At 43.5% G+C, this 19,747-nt stretch overlaps 1 protein-coding gene across 1 annotated transcript in view; it reads left to right on the top strand.

The window, feature by feature from the left end:
* man1a2 (mannosidase, alpha, class 1A, member 2) overlaps positions 1 to 19,747 on the top strand; it is a 180,856-nt gene that overhangs the window by 129,367 nt on the left and 31,742 nt on the right. The window contains 3 exon segments of the mRNA XM_072513775.1: positions 13,171 to 13,286; positions 15,965 to 16,184; positions 18,261 to 18,433. Coding sequence (XP_072369876.1) covers positions 13,171 to 13,286; positions 15,965 to 16,184; positions 18,261 to 18,433 — 509 coding nt within the window.

Genomic DNA, 19,747 nt, shown 5'->3' with positions numbered 1-19,747 from the left:
TGTGAAAGAACCAATACGAGGGAAAAACTGAATTTACCTCATTCTCATCAATCTAACTGTCAGTGACCCTGACAGTATTGCTGGAGTGACCACCGCACACTCCTTGTTGAGAAAAGTCTTGCCTTCCCATTGACGCCACGCATTGAGTTGTGTGGCACTAGCATTATTTGAAATGGAAGAGATTCAAAACTCTATATTCATGAGGCACAGCAAGCAACCAGTTGCAGCACAATATAATTCCATGACCTGGCAGGAGACTGACCCTGATTCAATGAAATGTATGGAAGAGCTGAAGGTGTTTTTACCGCCTGAAGCATTCACTCCTTGCACCATTGGTGCATAGTGGCAGCACTTAGCTGAGGCTTCTTGGAAACATCTCCCAAACCTGTGTCCTCTACTGCCCTCAGCAAGACAAGAGCATGAGAAAACCAAACCAGCAAGTTTCCTTCTAAATTACCTGCCATCCTGATTTGGAAATTCATTGTTGTTCCACGGAATCAAAATTTAGTGTTATAACCTGCCTGGATCCTATTGACTGGGGACAGTTGGGTATCCCATGTTGAGGAATATGAGCTCTCCTCCTCTCTCTCTCTCTTCTCCCCCCCCCCCCCCCCCCCCCCCCCCGCCCCAATGAGAGGGGGGTGGGGCAATCATTAGCAGCATAGCTGTATAAATAGAGCTGGCCAGTGTGGCACCGGCTGGAGAGGGAACCAGTAGTGTACTACTGGTCCTGTGTACATAGGCTTGTAAATGAAATTACTTTCTGCTTGACTCTACAAACTCGTGCTGGATCCTACTTGGCCCTCACAACATTTAGGAACTCCCATCCAAGCAGCACTGATCGTATATCTATCACATGGACTGCAGTGATTTAAGAAGGTGGTTCACCACCTCTTTATAAAGGGTAACTAGGGTTGTGCAATAAATGCTGGCCTTGCCAGTGATGCCCACATCCTGTGATTTATTTTTGAAATTGCAGTTAGTTCTAGATAAATTCTTAAATATACTATCATGTTATTTGTTTATTTTGTCTTCACTGAAGTTTAATACTGCCCCTCAATTTCGTAGTACCAACTTCAACTCCATGCACTTCTTTGAGTTCCAAAATAATGTTCAGTCTATCCTTAAAGCTGAAAGATAATGAATTGGAATAATAATTAAGCCAACATTCCAAGTTTATTTCAATCGTCAAGCTATTGATTCGGCACTTTTTCAACTCTTTATTTAGGCCCTTATGGAATTTTCAAGTGAAAAGACGAGACATGAAGAGGCCTAACCGATATTCCTTAAAGCAAATGATTTTTTAAATTATAATTTTATTGTAGGTTTTCCATTTAACCAAAAGGCAAACCAAATTCCCAGAATCTAGTACTGTACAGAGTGATCATTATTCCATATATACATGCAGAAAAAAACCCAGCACATACTCGTACAAATGGTTCAGATGATCAATCATTGTAATCGTTGTAGTCAGTATTTCCTTTCCTAAGGATGATGAAAGAATAGCAGAAAGAATGGGGGATCTCGGCAGTACAGTGGCAGAATGGTTCGCACTGCTGCCTCAGCATCAGAGACCCAGGTTCAATTCCCGCCTTGAGTGACTGTCTGGGTGTCGAGTTCGTGGACTTTCTCCCCAGTGTGCATGGGTTTCCTCCGGGTGCTCCAGTTTCCTTCTGCAGTTCAAAGATATGCAGGTTAAGTGGATTGGCCATGCAAAAATTGCCCCTTATCCATAATTGTGCAAGTGGGCGGGGTTACAGGCATAGGGCGGGGAATGGGCCTAGGTAGGGTGCTCTTTCAAAGTGTTGGCGCAGACTCGAGGGCTGAATGGCCTGCACTGTAAGGATTCTATCTCAGGATAACAGAATAAAGCAATGAGCTCGTAGATCATAGAATTTACAGTGCAGAAGGAGGCTATTATGCCCATTGTGCCTGCACTGCCCTTTGGAAAGAGCACCCTATTTCAGCCCACACCTCCACCCTATTCCCATAACCCAGTAACCCCACCTAACCTTTTTGACACTAAGGGAGCAGTTTAGTAAGGCCAATCCACCTAACTTGCACTTTGGACTGTGGGAGGAAACCAGAGCACCCGGAGGAAACCCACGCTGACATGGGGAGAAAGCGCAAACTCCACATCAGTCACCCAAGGCTGGAATCAAACCCAGGTGCCAGGAGCCATGAGGCAGCAATGCTAACAGCTATGCCACCATGGTGCCCACGTGGCACTATGGTGCATGACCTCCTCCACAGGACAACAAAGACAGACCTACAAATATGTGGGATCCCTTGAGGGTAAAATACAACCAATTGGGACATAACTCAGCATCCCATGCATCCCCAGGGAGGCTAAACCTCAAGAAGAAGGGCAGTCTGGGAGTCCTGATATAAGACCACTTGGGGGGAGGACAACCAATGCCTCCATCCAAGCTAATCTCCAACTGAAGAAAGACTCTAAAAACATTGACCTGAAGCAGTCAGTCTCACAATTGGGCCCCGCAGCCAACAGGATACTACATTCCCAGGGAAACCAAATCTCTAGGAGAGTCATCCAGAAGCCCCCAAAGGGCACATCATGGGGGACGATGTCCTGCTTCCCTACCCAATGTAGCCTCCACCCGAGTCTGATAAACACAGTTCCTATTGCCCTAACCGAGGGTCAGGAACACACTAAAATAGGGGCCGACAGCCCAGGATACTCACAAACTAAATACTTACAAAAAAGAAAATGGTCAATTCTGATTTTGTCAGGAGAACAGGCAACAAACTCCTCTGTGCCCATATATCATACACCTATGTCAGGATAAAAGGCAATAACACTAAATAGGGAGTATAATCATAAGGGAACAAAGTTCAAGATTAATGATGAATTGCAGGATAATATAACCATCCATGGAGCTTGGAAAGGCCAAAGCCATGACAGGGTCGTCGAGCAACATCCAGATCCGTCCAAAGTTTGACTGAAGCCTTTGCACCTCCACCATGTCATCGTAACGAAGCCCTGGTAAAGAGAAAGCTAGGCCCCGGTGGGTAGCGATGTCCTGTCTCATCTGGCCACGTCCAACCCTTCTCAATGAATGTCAAGGACAAGATAATGTAAGACCTGTGGTCGGCATCTTCGACGGACACCAGCCCTTGAAAACCGGACACGGTGTGCTCCATCGAACTCTCAACGCTCAAACTTCAAATCGTGACTCCGAAAACATGGCAGCCAGGTCTCCAATTCGGACGGTAATTCCTCTCCAGCCCCCCTCTAGAGACCAGGCTCACGACTATTCCTTCTCCGGTCCCATCACCCGCGAATCAACCAGGATGTTCAACATGCCATGCAGCAGGATTTCCAAGGACTGAAGGCGAGCCCCCACTGAGGAAACTGCCCTATTGACTGACAGGATTCTCAGCTCTGCTTCATCCATTCTCTTTAGAATATCTTACAGTTTATCAGTATGAGAACCGATAATCTGCCAGGGAGCTGAGACCACCGTCCACAACTTGACATGCAATGGCAGCCATTATCTCGACACCAACGGTATCGCAGAAGCGTAGGCCCACTCACCAGCGAAACCACCAATGCGAACTGGGCCTTCCTCGGTCTCCCACCACCTCAATCAAACAGGGATTTTCTTGACTTAACTCGGCTCCCGATTGCTAAACTTTAGCCAGGATCTTCCAGGAACATAGCACGGATTATATACATCAGCATCAAATAATTCTGGGTTGTGCACCAGGAAAAAACAAAAGGATTAAAAGATGAATTGCACCAAAGCTCATGAAAAAGCAGCTGTTCCTGAACTTTCATCATGTGCCCCCCCCCATCTAAGGGGAATAATTTTATTAATTCTTGGGATGTGAGCATCGCTGACAAGGCCAGCATTTATTGCCCGTTTCTAATTGCCCTTGAGAAATGCTGGAGGACGCTCAAAAGACAGCCTCAGTTTGTTTTGGGCTCAGGAGGAGCACGGATGCATTCACTAGACTCTCAAAAAAAAAAAATTTAAACCACTGCTATCTAGTTTGATAGTGGGATAGATTTTCCTCTTCCATTTGTGCAAATTCAATTGGCTAGTCGCAGTTTATTGAGGGTAATTGGACAGGGAGAATCCCATGGCCGTCATGAAATCTCTATTTTTTCTGTTCATTGATTTATATTGACAGAAAATCCAACTTGTGTTCCATCCTTTTTAAAAAAATCTTTTTATTGGCATTTTCAAAACAGTTATGTACATTGTTGGCCGTGTTTATTCACTGTATCATACAGAAAGGTTTGTCTTTTCCTTCCCTTAATTTCCCCTATTTATATTCAGCCGTCCTCTGGCTCAGCGTGTGGTTCCCCCTGGTCGGTTTTGGGTTTTTTTTTTTCTCCCTCCCACGTCCCATTTGTGTAACTCCAGTCTCCGCCCCCCCCCAAACCAACCAACCAACCACCACCCCGTCCTTATTTTTCTTTTTCCTCTCCATTTTCTTTCTACCTTTCCCGTTTCCCCATGTCATTCATTGTTGCTGGCCTCGAACAGGTTCTGGAACTGGCTGACAAACTGCCCCCATGCGTTTCGGAAGCCTTCCTCCGACCCTCGGATGGCATAATGACATACATAATCTTCTCCAGGTGGAGAAATTCCGAAAGGTCAGCAAGCCAGTCTGCTGCTGTGGGTGGTGCTGCTGATCGCCAGCCGAGCAGGATTCTCCGGCATGTGATTAGGGGAGTGAATGCTAAGGCGTCGGCCCTCTTCCCCATTTGTAGCTCTGGCTGCTCTGATACCACGAAGATTGCCACGTTTGGGCATGACTTCACCCCCGCCACCTTGGACATTGCCTCGGAGAAGGCTGTCCAGAACCCAGCAAATTTGGGACAGGCCCAGAACATGTGGGTGTGATTGGCCGGGCCCCTCTGGCACTGTTCACATTTATCCTCCACCTTGGGGAAGTACCGACTCATTTGGGTTCTGGTCAGGCGTGCTCTGTGCATCACTTTGAACTGCATGAGGCTGAGCCTTGTGCAGGAGGAGGAGGTGGAGTTGGCCCTGCTCAGTGTTTCGCTCCAGAGTCCCCACCCCACTTCTGTCCCCAGTCCGTCCTCCCATTTCCGTCTGGTCGTCCAGTAGTCGGGCTCTGTCCAGTAGCTGTCCATACATTTTCCCACAGAGTCCCCCTTCTTTATTGTCTGTGTTTATCAGGTCGTCTAGTAGTGTAGCCTCCAGGGCCCCGCGTACCCTACTGTCTCTTTGCGGAGGAAGTGCTTTATTTGAAGGCGTCTCATTTCCTGTCCTGTCGGCAGGTCCCACTCCTCCGTCAGTTCGTCAAGTGGCGCCATTCTGTGCCCTACGTAAAAGTCCCAAACTGTCGGTGTGCCCCCGTCCTGTCTCCATTTCCTGAAGGTGGTGTCTAGCATGGCTGGGGGGAATTTGTGATTGCTGAAGATGGGAGCCATGGAGGACATCCTAGTCAGCCCGAAGTACTGTCTTAATTAAGCCCACGTTTTCAGTGTGGCCGCTACCACTGGGCTTGATATGTATTTTGCCAAGGGGTATGGGAGTGCTGCTGTAGCCAAGGCCCGGAGGGTCGTCTCCTTGCAGGAGGCCTCCTTCATCCCTACCCACTCTGAGTTGGGCTCGTTTACCCATCCCCTCACTCTTTCCACATTGCTGCCTAGTGGTAATACTGCAGATTTGGTAATGCCAAGCCACCTTTGATTTTCCTCCTTTGCAGTGTCGGTTTGGGAACTCTCGAGTTCTTACCCCCCACACGCAAACGGCATGATTAAGCTGTCTATGGTTTGGAATAAGGCCTTGGGGATGAAGATCGGTATGGATCTGAACAGGAAGAGGAACCTTGGCAGTACGTTTACCTTGATCGTTGGCACTCAACCCTCCAGGGAGAGTGGGAGTGAGCCTCACCTCTGTAGGTCCTTTTTAACTTCTTCCACCAGGCTGGTCAGGTTCCACTTGTGGATCTATGACCAGTCTCTGGCTATTTGGATCCAGGTCTCGGAATCTGTTCTGGACTGTTTTAAACAGGAGCCCCTCCAGCTCTGCCCCACCCCCGTTTGGGTTCACTGGGAATGCCACACTTTTGTCCAGGTTGAGTTTGTAACCCGAGAAGGTTCCAAACTCTTTCAGGATCTGCATGATTGCTTTCAATCCTTCCTGTTGTTTTGAGACATACAGGAGCAGGTCATCCACATAGAGTGAGACTCTATGCTCTCTGTCTCCTCTCTGGATGCCCTTCCAGCTTTTCGCGTACTGCAGGGCTACCGCCAGGGATTCGATTGCTGGCGCGAACAAGAGCGGGGACAACGGGCATCCTTGCCTTGTGCCTCTTAGTAACTGGAAGTATTCAGAACTGGTTGTGTTTGTTCGAACGTTCCCTCAGAGGTCCACGCAGCCTCCCTTACTGCCTGTCTTCCCGTGCTAGCCCTCCTTGCTAGTACGGTGGTTCCCCACCCAGTGCTGGTCTAACCTTGGCCCTGTTTTACCTACCCATCTCCATCCTCGATCTCTTTCCCATGCCTGCTTCCCCTTTTCTCGCTCCCCTTTCCCTGTTTGTAATGTTCCTTTCCTTGGTATGTCACCCAGAGTCTGGCCGGGAATAGTATGTCGGATCGCACTCCTTTTTTTGTAGAGCGTCGATTTTGCTCTGTTGAATTTCGCCCTCTTTTTTTTTTTTTTTGGCCAAGTCCGCCCCAATGCCCTGGTACACCCTGATTCTGTGTGCTTCCCACGAGCATGACTTTGTCTGTCGGGCCCAGCTCAGGACATTTTCCCGGTCCTGGAATCGGTGCAGCTTTGCAATTATCGCTCTCAGCTGTTCGGCAGTTTTGGGTTTAGGCCAGAGCCACCCGTCTGCCCTATCCATCTCTGGGGGATTTGGAAAGCCTTCCCTCCCAACTAGATTGCCCAACATTTGGGTGATGTAGGCCGTTGGGTCTCTCCCCTCAATTCCCTCTGGCAGGCCCACGATGTGGACATTTTGCCACCTGGGCCTATTCTCCTGGTCCTCAACCTTCCCTTTTAGGTTCCTCTGAGCTGCCACCAACCTCTTCACCTTGGCCTCCAGAGCCACGATCCTGTCACTCTGATTTGTTGATGCCTTCTCCAGGTCCAGGATCGTCTTCTCCTGGGCCTCCACCTTCCGTCCCAGGCCTTCTATCGTCACCACATCCTTCATCACCACCTGGAACTCCGTGTTGATCGCTTCCTTCATAGCGGTCAGTTCCTTTTTCAAAACGTTCCTCCATCCATCCCCCTGTGTAGGGGGAGGGGGATGTCATTGCCTGCTCCTGCTCTGCCGTTCAGGTCGTTGATCATTCCCCCTCCTGGTTCAGCTGGGCCTCCGTCTCGTCTTGTGGAGCCGCGGGTCTGCCCGCCCGCTGCTCCTGCCCCTTTCCTCCACTTCTGCATTTGACTTTTTGCCGTCCCCTCAAGCTGCTGTTCGCGGGCATCCTCTTTCTTTCTAGCGCTGTTGGTGCCTTTTGTATTTTAGATGGCCAAAAACTCAAATAAATTCACTGTTTTCAGTCCAATTGGGAGGAGAGCCACCTGATGTGCGTCTGCTCAGCACATTGTCACCACCGGAAGGCGACTTGTGTTCCATCCTGTTCAATTTTGTTTGCACTCTCTGCAGGATAATCCTATACGTCAAATGCAAATAGAGAAAATCTGCCCAAGTCCATTCTACTTCAAATTTTTGACTTGTCATCCATGGTGGGTATGCAATATGCCCATTGCAATGTCGTCTAGCTGAGCCAAACTTGAGATTTTGCTGCAGTCATCTTTTTGGTGATTTCATTAGAGTGAATTGAGTTGATTATGTTATTAAGTATGATAGATGCATCTGAAATGTGAGTTACCAATAAAAAAGATAGATGTTTAAATTAAATCAATAGTGATATCCTAAATAGCCCATTGGAAATGTTTGTTATCACTTTTGGGATCGGTGTTACTGTATTATAATTCTAAGGAGATGCAGCAAGTAATTTACTTTGGCGATTCAGATGGTTGAGCGTCTATCTTCAAAGCAGGACTGCTATTGTTTAAGCAGTATACGTCAAGTAAGTGACTTCCCTCGTTTCAGTCTCTTCGTTAATAAGGTGATAGCCAAGAAAAAAATAGGTGGGGAGAATACACATGGTTGCTTAGATGTTACTTTAAAAATTCATTGTCTTTTCTTTTACTTTATCAATTTATTCAACACAGAAAGTTCCATTGGACCTCTATTATGTAAGTTTCAAAGCCTATTTTAATTGCTGTAATGGACCCAGTCAGTTAGTCACATCCTCTAAATGCTTCTAGTATTTGCCTCCCATTGATTTAGCATATTCATTAAGTTTAAATTTCATTGTCCTTTTAGAAGAGTATTGCTGATGGTGAATGATCAGTTGTATCTTTGAAATATTCTATTCTACTGACTTATATTATCAGAGAGCAGTTTTCTACACGTGTATATAATATATAAACTACATTAAACAGCACCAAGACTACCAAGTCATCAAAGAATTTGTAATCACAGTGCACTAAATCTCTTTGTCTTCCTGGACCTACCCCAACACTGGGCGCACCATTCTGCTTCATCATCGTTGCCATTTTGTGGGGTATCTCCGTGAACTGCCCCTAACTCACAAGATACATTGGCGGTGGAACTGTGTTCTGTGTTCAGGCTTGCCATACAGATGGAATATGTAAGCCAAAACAATCATAGAATTTATAATCATGCAAGGCCAAAGTGACAGCAGGCAGATCTGAGACACTTAGCCTTTTCATCCGCCTATACTCTTTTGAAGAAGTGAAACACGCAGAATTTTTGATGTCATAATATCTGAGTGAACAGATTTAAGATACCTTGTGGCATCTGCATCACCACCTGAAACTATTTTTAATTTGACACTCAGCACGTAGCATTGTGGTTAACACTCCTGCCTCACAGCGGCAGGGACCCTGGTTCAATTCCGGCCTTGGGTGCTGTCTGTGTGTGAAGTTTGCACATTCTCTTTGTGTCTGCATGGGTTTCTCCAAGCGCTCTGGTTTCCCCCCCACAATCCAAAACTCTGCAGGTTAGGTGGATTGGCAATATTAAATTGCCCCTTAAGTGTCCAAAGATGCGTAGGTTAGAACATTACAGCGCAGTACAGGCCCTTCGGCCCTCGATGTTGTGCCGACCTGTGAAACCACTCTAAAGCCCATCTACACTATTCCCTTATCGTCCATATGTCTATCCAATGACCATTTGAATGCCCTTAGTGTTGGCGAGTCCACTACTGTTGCAGGCAGGGCATTCCACGCCCTTACTACTCTCTGAATAAAGAACCTACCTCTGAGATCTGTCTTATATCAATCTCCCCTCAATTTAAAGCTATGTCCCCTCGTGCTAGACATCACCATCCGAGGAAAAAGGCTCTCACTGTCCACCCTATCCAATCCTCTGATCATCTTGTATGCCTCAATTAAGTCACCTCTTAACCTTCTCTCTAACGAAAACAGCCTCCAGTCCCTCAGCCTTTCCTCATAAGATCTTCCCTCCATACCAGGCAACATTCTGGTAAATCTCTGCACCCTTTCCAATGCTTCCACATCCTTCCTATAATGCGGCGACCAGAATTGCACGCAATACTCCAAATGCGGCCGCACCAGAGTTTTGTACATCTGCAACATGACCTCATGGCTCCGAAACTCAATCCCTCTACCAATAAAAGCTAACACACCGTACGCCTTCTTAACAACCCTCTCAACCTGGGTGGCAACTTTCAGGGATCTATGTACATGGACACCAAGATCTCTCTGCTCATCCACACTGCCAAGAATCTTACCATTAGCCCAGTACTCTGTCTTCCTGTTATTCCTTCCAAAATGAATCGCCTCACACTTTTCTGCATTAAACTCCATTTTCCACCTCTCAGCCCAGCTCTGTAGCTTATCTATGTCCCTCTGTAACCTGTAGCACAACTCTACTGACTTTAGTGTCATCTGCAAATGTACTCACCCATCCTTCTACGCCCTCCTCCAGGTCATTTATAAAATGACAAACAGCAGTGGCCCCAAAACAGATCCTTTTGGTACACCACTAGTAACTGGACTGCAGTCTGAACATTTCCCATCAACCACCACCGTTTGTCTTCTTCCAGCTAGCCAATTTCTGATCGAAACTGCTAAATGACACTGAATCCCATGCCTCCATATTTTCTGCAGTAGCCTACCGTGGGGAACCTTATCAAACGCTTTATACACCACATCAACTGCTTTACCCTCATCCACCTGTTTGGTCACCTTCTCAAAGAACTCAATAAGGTTTGTGAGGCACGACCTACCCTTCACGAAACCGTGTTGACTATCTCTAATCAAATTATTCCTTTCCAGATGATTATACATCCTATCTCTTATAAATCGTTCCAAGATTTTGCCCACAACAGAAGTCAGGCTCACTGGTCTATAGTTACTGGGGTTGTCTCTACTCCCCTTCTTGAACAAGGGGGACAGCATTTGCTATCCTCCAGTTTTCTGGCACTATTCCTGTAGACAAAGATAACTTAAAGATCAAAGCCAAAGGCTCAGCAATTTCCTCCCTAGCTTCCCAGAGAATCCTAGGATAAATCCCATCCAGACCACGGGACTTATCTATTTTCACACTTTCCAGAATTGCTAACACCTCCTCCTTATGAACCTCAAGCCCTTCTAGTCTAGTAGCCTGAATCTCAGTATTCTCCTCAACAACATTGTCTTTTTCCTGTGTGAAAACCGACGAAAAATATTCATTTAGCACCTCTCCTATCTCCTCTGACTCCAAGCACAACTTCCCGCTACTGTCCTTGACTGGCCCTACTCTTACCCTAGTCATTCATTTATTCCTGACATATCTATGGAAAGCTTTAGGGTTATCCTTGATCCTACCTGCCAAAGACTTCTCATGTTAGGTTAAGGGATTATTGGGATAGGGCAAGGGAGTGAGCTTGGGTGGAGTGCTCTTTCGAGGGTCGTGCAGCCCCGATGGGCCAAATGGCCTCCTTCTGCACTGTAGGGATGCTATGATTACATTTTATTCTGCCTTTACACTGGATGCACTGCAAACTGCAACAGAAAAGGAAAATACTGCCGGTGCTGAAATTCTGAAATAAAACCAGAAAATGCTAGAAATTCACTGTCCATTGGAACCAATTGAGCGAGAAAGCCTTAGCATTTCGGGCTAATGACATGTTTCACTCCACAGATGTTACCTGACCTGCTTCATTTGTTTTTAAATTATAAACTGTTCCTGAGTATCATATAGGATGCAATTCAGGAAGCAATGCACTCAATTGCTATTGGATTGAACAGTTCTTGGTCTGTAGCCCAAGCACCACAATGTTTTATTATGCACAATTTATTCTTCAATCGATCACATAAATAACATTTTTACAAACCTAGGTTGAGTTTTTTTGCATTAAATGTTAATTTTAAAAAAATTTGATTTGAAATTAAATATAATGAAAAGCATTTTTAAAAGTTGAGTCTTGCACTACAACATTTTTAAAATGCTAATGTTAGGAAAACATATTAAACATGGCCATTAGATATTTGGGGGTTGAAATGATTTGCATATATACACACACAAGATGGACATTGTCACCCTGATTCACAATTATTAAATGAGCACAGTCTAATTCACATCCAAATCTGGAGGAGATTGTGGTTAGTTGACAAATGCATTTTGGGGGCAGGTAGATATTAAGTACATAGGAAAAAATAAAAGATGCTGATGGGGTTAGGTGAAGTAGGCTATACTTTGTGGTGTTTAAAGCAGCTGAGCTGAATGGCCTGTTTCTCTAGTGTAAATTGTGTTATTGTATATAGAATTACCTAGGTGTTTTGATTGTAATGTTGGTAGTGTGCCACACATTTCGGCAAAGTAACATAATATAAGCACTCAGAACAGAAATTCTGTTTGTTCAGATTCTTTATGCCCATCATCTGAACCTTTAGATTATTTAAATGCCTTGGTACATTTTTATAATTGCACGGTTAATTTAATGATGCTGCTTCTATCTTGTTTTTAGGCCAATTTTGGCACCAGCAGCAATTATAACTGAATCCTGACTGAAATGAGTTATGTAATATTTTCCTTGAAGGATTAATATAAAGAAAATTCAAAGAGGAAGCTTTTTTATTGCCCTTATTTTAAAGCTAATTTTATTCTTGCCTCATGTTAACATATTTTTAAGGACGGCATGATGGCGCTCTGGTTAGCACTGCTGCCTACGGTGCTGAGGACTCTGGTTCAATCCCAACCCGGGTCACTGTGTGGGGTTTGCACATCCTCCCCGTGTCTGCGTGTGCTTCACCCCCACAACCCAAAGATGTGCAGGGTAGGTGGATTGGCCATGCTAAACTGCCCCTTAATTGGAAAAAATGAATTGGGTATTCTAAATTTATTTTTCAAAAGTTACCGTTTTTAAAAAGTGTTTACATTCTGCTCTAATCCGATTAGTGCTGCATTTTCTACATCATTCCATCTTCTCAGCTATTTGGTTTAGTTTAAAAGAAAATAAAGATGAATTGATGTATTTATTTTTAAGTATTATCTTTATATGTTTGAAATCTCAAAAAATGTAGATGCAATTCTGTGGCTAATTATAACACTTTATAGTTCCAAAAATGTTTTGGTATCATGTAAGTATATATTTAATTTTAAGGTAACCTATGAGGATACCTCATTCTAGCTTCATGGATTTACCTTTTTGCTTCCAGTTGTTTCTGTGATGCCAGTAATTACAATGGATGTGTTTCTAATTCCAAAAGTTAATTTCTGGGGCTCCTTGTACTTGTGTACATGTTTTCTTGCTATTCACTGTTTCTTGCCCCGATTAAAATTATTTTTTCCTACTTTCATGATTATGACATTTCCTCAATTCTAGGTTAATTGATTAACAATTAGTGATTTCATTTGTTTTTACAGGTCATCACTCCATCTGTTCATGTGCAGCAACCATTTTCCAAACGATTGATTTGTTTGTCTGTTTTGACAGTTACATCTGCCCTTTGAGCACTTTCCTTTCTGTTTCAGTAGTTTAAATTGATTAAATTTTCAAGCTTGATTGTAATATACAAATGACTTTCTGCACAACTGCAACAATTGTCGTGCAGCTGAATAAAAAAACATATCCGACCTAGTTTTGGATGTAAATTTTGGTCTTTCATTTCTGTGCAGATCATACCTCTGTGGGTGGCCTAGGAGACAGTTTTTATGAATACTTGCTGAAAGCTTGGCTGGTATCTGATAAGACTGATACAGAAGCAAGGAAAATGTATGATGATGCTATGCAGGTAAAATAATACTCTCAAAATGCTGAACATGAGTTTTTAACTCTCTGTAAGGCACAATTAGATAGCGAGAATAACCCACTCAGTACAACTGACCTACTTGCAGGTTGCATTGATTGCAAGTGAAAACTCAGTTTTACCAATATTCAATTGAGTTGTCATATTAAGTAATGTTCTGCTGTAGTGAGGGTTTATCAAATTAAACCTTTACTTGGGTATCATACAATTTCCTGAGATTCTGACTTCAAATTAAGCGGATGCTGTGATAAATAGTCATATAACCGTTGCGTTATGGACTTAGAAGCTGATAGCATTTGTAACTAAACGTAAAATGTTGGTTGTAAAAATAAAATGGGAAACAATTGGTGTCACACTTTATCTTAATTCAAAGGACTTGTAAATTGTTATGATTTTAATTTTAATTTCAAATCAAGTTCACCAATTTAGAAATCTTTCGAGCATGAACCTAGTGTAGGGGTTGATCTGTTGATGAGCCAGCAGTTAACTGTTACCCGTGATGATTTTGGAGATCATCCCTCGTGCTCCCAGCAAACAATAACACTGTAGACAGTTGGAGTCACCTTTTATAAAAAAAAAAAGTTACAAGAAGCTAGTTTCAGACACATTGGGAATAGAAGCAATTTTGAACAGTGGCTGTCTGGCAAACACTAAGAACCAGGAGTAGGCAACTCAGTCCCTCGAGCTTGCTCCGCCATTCAATATGATCATGACTGATCTCATCTCCACCTTCCTGCCTGCTTCCCATAGCCCTTCATCCCGCTACTTAGTAAAAACCATTCTACCTCAAATTTGTTTAGTATTCTGGCATTCACTACAATCTGGGGCAGAGAATTCCTCATTTTTGTTTTAAATCTGCCACCCCTTAGCCTAAAACTGTGGCCTCTCATTCCAAAATGTCCAACAAGGGGAAACATCTGCTCTACATGTACCCTGTCACGCCCTTTTAGTATCTTGTATACCTCAATTAGATCTCCTCTCCTTCTAAACTCCAGCGAGTATAGGCCTAAATTGCTCAATCTTTCTTCGTAAGACAAGTTCTTCATCCCTGGAATCAATCTAGTGAGCCTTCTCTGAACCGCCTCTAATGCATTTCCATCCTTAAGTATGGGGACCAAAACTGTGAGCAGTACTCTGGATACGGTCTCACCAATGCCCTATATAGTTGCAACAGCACTTCCCTACTTTTATGCTGTATTCTATTATCAATGAATGCAAAATTCCATTTGCCTTCCTTATTACTGGCTGTACCTGCATAATAACTTTCTGTGATTCATGCGCGAGGACATCCAGATCCCTCTGCACCAAAGCATTTTTAGGTTTTTCTCCATTTAAACAATAATTTGCCTTTTTATTCCTTCACCAAAATGGATAACCTCGCAATTATCCACAAGTTCCATCTGCCAAATTTTGGCCCACTCAACTAACCTATCTGTATCCATTTGGGGCCAGTATAGCTCAGCTGGTTCATGGTGCCGAGCGAGGCTAACAGTGCGGATTCAATTCCTGTACCGGCTGAGGTTTATTCATGAAGGCTCTTGTCCCTCGCCTGAGGTGTGGCGATTCTCAGTTTAAATCACCACCAGTCAGCTCTCCCACTCAAAGGGGTAAGCAGCCTATGGTCATCTGGGATTATGGCAACTTTACTAGATCCATTTGTAAATTTCTATTTCCTCGTTGCAACTTGTTTTCCCCAACTATTTTAGTGTCATCTGCAAATTTGGCTATCGTACATTCTATCCCTGCATTCAGGTCATTAATATATATGGCTTGTAAATAGTTGGGGTCCCGAGGACGAAACCCTGTGACACACCACTAGTTACATTCTGCCAACCAGAAAAAGACCCATTTTCCACACTCTGCTTTCTGTTGGTTAACCAATCCACTATCCAAGCTAATATATTACCCCCAACTCTGTGGGATCTTACCTTCTGTATTAACCTTTTGATGGCACCTTATCACTGGAAGTCCAGGTACGTTACATCTATAGGACCCCCGTTATCCACCTTGCTTGTTACTTATTTGAAGAACTCTAGCAAATTAGCCAAACACGATTTACCCTTCATAAAACCATGCTGACTCTGACAAGGAACCAAGTCATAATTTGCCCTGGAAGTCAGGAAGGAAGAGAAACAAGAGCCTCTGTTGTGAAGTTAGCTGGTGAGATTTGGTGGGAGGAAGGCCAGTGAGGATCAGGCAAGTGGCCCTGAAAAGAGAGGTGACTATGATCTGAATCATGCTGATTCAGATCATAGTCACATGATCTTTATTCAATGCTAAGATAAAAGTAAGTGTATTTATATTTAGCTCACTAATTGGAACAGAGCAGACTGCTGCTTTTTAAATTTTAAAGATCAATAGAGAAGTGAGTCGGTGTGAGATCGTGTTACATCTGTTGCTCTCTACGTTCACTTGCTGTATGACGTAAAACCACTTATCGGCCACTAATTCTTTCTCATTGCACCTGTGGGATAGCCAGTTTAGATGACGAGGGGAGTCCTGTTGTTGCAATGCTGAGTTATATTATTTTTAATTTCTAGCAATACTAGCACGCATTTACATGAATGACCAGTGCTGATGTACCTGAGAATACCCAAGGCAGACCTGATATTTGTTGTAGTTGGATTATTGCCTTTTCAATCTAGTGCTTTCATTTCTGACAGGCTATTGAAAAGCACCTGATTAGGAAATCAAACACTGGCTTGACTTTTATTGGGGAATGGAAGAATGGTCATCTGGAGAGGAAAATGGGCCATCTAACATGTTTTGCTGGCGGAATGTTTGCTCTCGGAGCAGATGGGTCCCCAGATGATAAAGAAGGCCATTATCTACAGCTTGGTGCTGAAATTGCTCACACCTGTCACCAGTCATATGACAGAACAGGTAAGTTACGGTTCTCTGGCAGGAGCATTGTGATTACACCTCACAATTTTGCCGATGTAAAAATAAATTGTACATTGACTAAGTATTTCTGAGGATGTATCTCCAGTAATTGATTAGTTCTCTTTTGTGCTATCTGAATACAATTTTAATGCAGTTATTTTCAATTTTCAGGACTGATTGAAAACTTTCTAGGAAGTGCTCATTAATTTTTTTTGTCTAATGGCGAGTCAGATGATAAATCCATAAAAACACCAATTTTATGCATATTGAAATATAATTTGAACTGGGATACATAGATAGATAGAAGATAGGAGCAGGAGGAGGCCTTTTGGCCCTTCGAGCCTGCTCCGCCATTCATCACGATCATGGCTGATCATCCAACTCAATAGCTTAATCCTGCTTTCTCCCCATAGCCTTTGATCCCATTCTCCCCAAGTGAAACCGAGTTTGAATTGCAATTTTAAATAATTTAACCTGATAGACGCCAGTCTCCAATGTATAATTTGGATTTAATTAGTATGAATTGGACAGTTCCACTGAGCAACAAGGATGGATAGCATAGGGGCTGGTTTGCACTTTGGAAGGTTGCTGTTTGCCTGTTGTGAAATAAAGCAGCTTAAATTTTTTTATCCATCTTTGTATTAATTGTCTTCCTAGTCGTCTTTGAAATGTTTGCAGTGGCACATCCTGGGGCTGCTATCATTTCACGCAGGGTTTACATTATTGAAAAGGTGAATATTCGGCTGTACGAACACCGCTGAAACAGAATATACTTGGGCTGCATACAGGGGAGATTATACATGAGATTATGGCAAACATTTAAAGTTGTAACAGTCACCTTGAGCAACATTTTTAAGGTTCATTTGTTCTAGAAGTCCGATAGAACTTTGTGTCAACTGGTATTTTGTTTCTTCTCATAAATTTTCACGTTTCCTGATAGATGGACTATTGAGTCACTGGGGTCAACTAATATCCTGCATTGAGCGTGATATGTAGCACACAGTGGTTAGCACTGCTGTCTCACAGCACCAGGGACCGGGTTTGCTGGCTGACTGTGTGGAATTTGTACATTCTCCCCGTGTCTGTGTGGGTTTCCTCTGGGTGCTCTAGTTTCTTCTCTCAGTCCAATGATGCATAGGTTAGGTGAATTGACCATTCTATGTTGTCCCTTAGTGCCCAAAAGTTAGTTAAGGTTATGGAATTAGAGAGATTGGGCAGGGGAGTGAGCCTAGGTAGGGTGCTCTTTCAGAGGGTCGGTGCAGACTCAATGGGCTGAATGGCCTCCTTTTTGTATTATAGGGATTCTAGGAATAGTGTCGCTGTCCTCTATTTAGTCCGTAAAGCAGATTAGGTAATTGGTAATGCTGGTAGACGTTCAATTCCTTTTGAATGTTCTGAAGGGTCATGAATTATCTGCTAAATTGCCTTGGTTATTTTGTTCAAGGTTCTTGCTATTTTTCCTGAGCCTTGACCTGCATTTAACCTGGGAACGATGGTGCAAATTATGATTCTTTTTGCTCCCAGAAATGTGGGCCATAAAAAACCATAAGCTACTGGTGGTCTACTTAGTGGGCAGCACGGTAGCATTGTGGATAGCACAATTGCTTCACAGCGCCAGGGTCCCAGGTTTGATTTCGACTTGGGTCACTGACTGTGCGGAGTCTGCACATCCTCCCTGTGTGTGCGTGGGTTTCCTCCGGGTGCTCCGGTTTCCTCCCGCAGTCCAAAGATGTGCAGGTTAGGTGGATTGGCCATGATAAATTGCCCTTAGTGTCCATAATTGCCCTTAGTGTTGGGTGGGGTTATGGGGATAGGGTGGAGGTGTTGACCTTGGGTAGGGTACTCTTTCCAAGAGCCGGTGCAGACTCGATGGGCCGAATTCTATGATAATCAATAAATAATACCGGTGACCTTTGTGTGCGATGGCATCCATCACAGTGGCAGCACATTTAGTACTTTTCAACCACATTTAATAAAGAAGATTAAAAACTTGAGAATCTTTAGTTATGAGTTTTGTTTGTGATTTGTTCACTTACTGTGATGCTGTTCATTTCTATTTATTCCATCTCCCTACAGTGCTAAAGTTGGGCCCTGAAGCATTCAAATTTGATGGTGGGACAGAGGCAGTGGCATTGAGGCAAAATGAGAAGTACTATATTCTTCGACCAGAAGTGATTGAAACCTACTGGTACATGTGGAGATTCACGCATGACCCCAAGTATAGGCAGTGGGGCTGGGAGGCAGCTCAGGTGAGAAATGCAAAACCACAAAGTGGTGAAAATAACTATAGGTGGCACTGACTTTAGAAAATATCATTCACAAATGTAATCGTTGTGCATTAATATTTAAGTCTTCCACTTTGATGTACAAATAAATAAGAGTATAACTATACCCATGTGTATATGCCTCTTGGCTAAATTAATATAAGTGAGACTAGTTCCACAGCTCTTTCAAAGCACAGTCTAAATGGGCCTAATGGCACCCTGTGCTTTGAGATTTTGTGGCTTTACCTAACTGTTCTCTAGCCCATCTTGTTCACATTCACTATTTATGCTAACAAACCTGTGATCCTTCCTTTTCTCTCTTACTCTCTCCACCTTTTTTTCTTGTCTCTCCCTCTCTCATGCTCTTTTGTTCACATAGTTAGGCTCGGTCACCATCATGAGTCTCGAGGGGTTTCTAGTTCATTGTGGAGGATGTACTATTTACCCAACTTGCGTTTTTTGAAAGTCTTGGAAACGATAGAAGAGAGCATACTGTTATTCTATCTGTTGTCCAGTTTGATACGACAGATAAAACCTGCACTTTGTATTCAATTCTGTTTGCTGGTAGTTTCTAATATTTAACAAGTGCCTTGTTTATGAAAGCCTACTTTGGCTTTTGTAGTTGCCCAGTTTGTGACATAGCTGTTTGTAAGGGAACATCTTAAGAGATACCATATACTTTATTTTGATTCTTTGAAATATGCACAAACATTAAAAAATATGAAGAATGCTGGAAAGACACTTGAGTTTTTTTAAAAAGGAAAAGACTGTATAAATCTATGCTCTATTTTCTCAAATTCCCCACTACTGTGTGAGTAGACTTCTTCACCAACCTCAGGGGATCCATTCTCCAGAAGAAACCCTGGTTATTCTGGCCCAGTTATGACAGGGGTGCCAAAGAATAGCCGCCAGCATCAGGACAAATATCCACTTGTGGCGAGGGGGAAACTGGTTAAGTAACAGCTAGGTGTGAATAAATCTGCATTGGGTCACAGGCCATTGGCCCACTTTTAGTTGCTACACAATGGGGGCTGCTATTGGTAACTGCAGCACCTTTATCTTGGAAATCTAACTGTAGTCTCTTAAATAACTCTATATTGGAGACAAAGCTTGAAGAGCGCAGAGTTTGGTAAAATAAAAAAGTAACTTTGTGATGGACATGGTAGTTACGACAAAAGCATGACAGTAAATTATTATGTAATATATTATCAAGCACATTGTTGTGAGTAAACCACACTCAAGACTGAAGCACAGCTCTTGATCTGCGGGGAATTCTTTCCTATTTGATGGTGTTCGGCA

The sequence above is a fragment of the Scyliorhinus torazame genome, chromosome 8, assembly GCF_047496885.1.
Source record: "Scyliorhinus torazame isolate Kashiwa2021f chromosome 8, sScyTor2.1, whole genome shotgun sequence".
NCBI lineage: Eukaryota > Metazoa > Chordata > Chondrichthyes > Carcharhiniformes > Scyliorhinidae > Scyliorhinus > Scyliorhinus torazame.
Note: the sequence above shows the minus strand (reverse complement) of the source record. Positions and strands in the feature narration are given on the sequence as shown.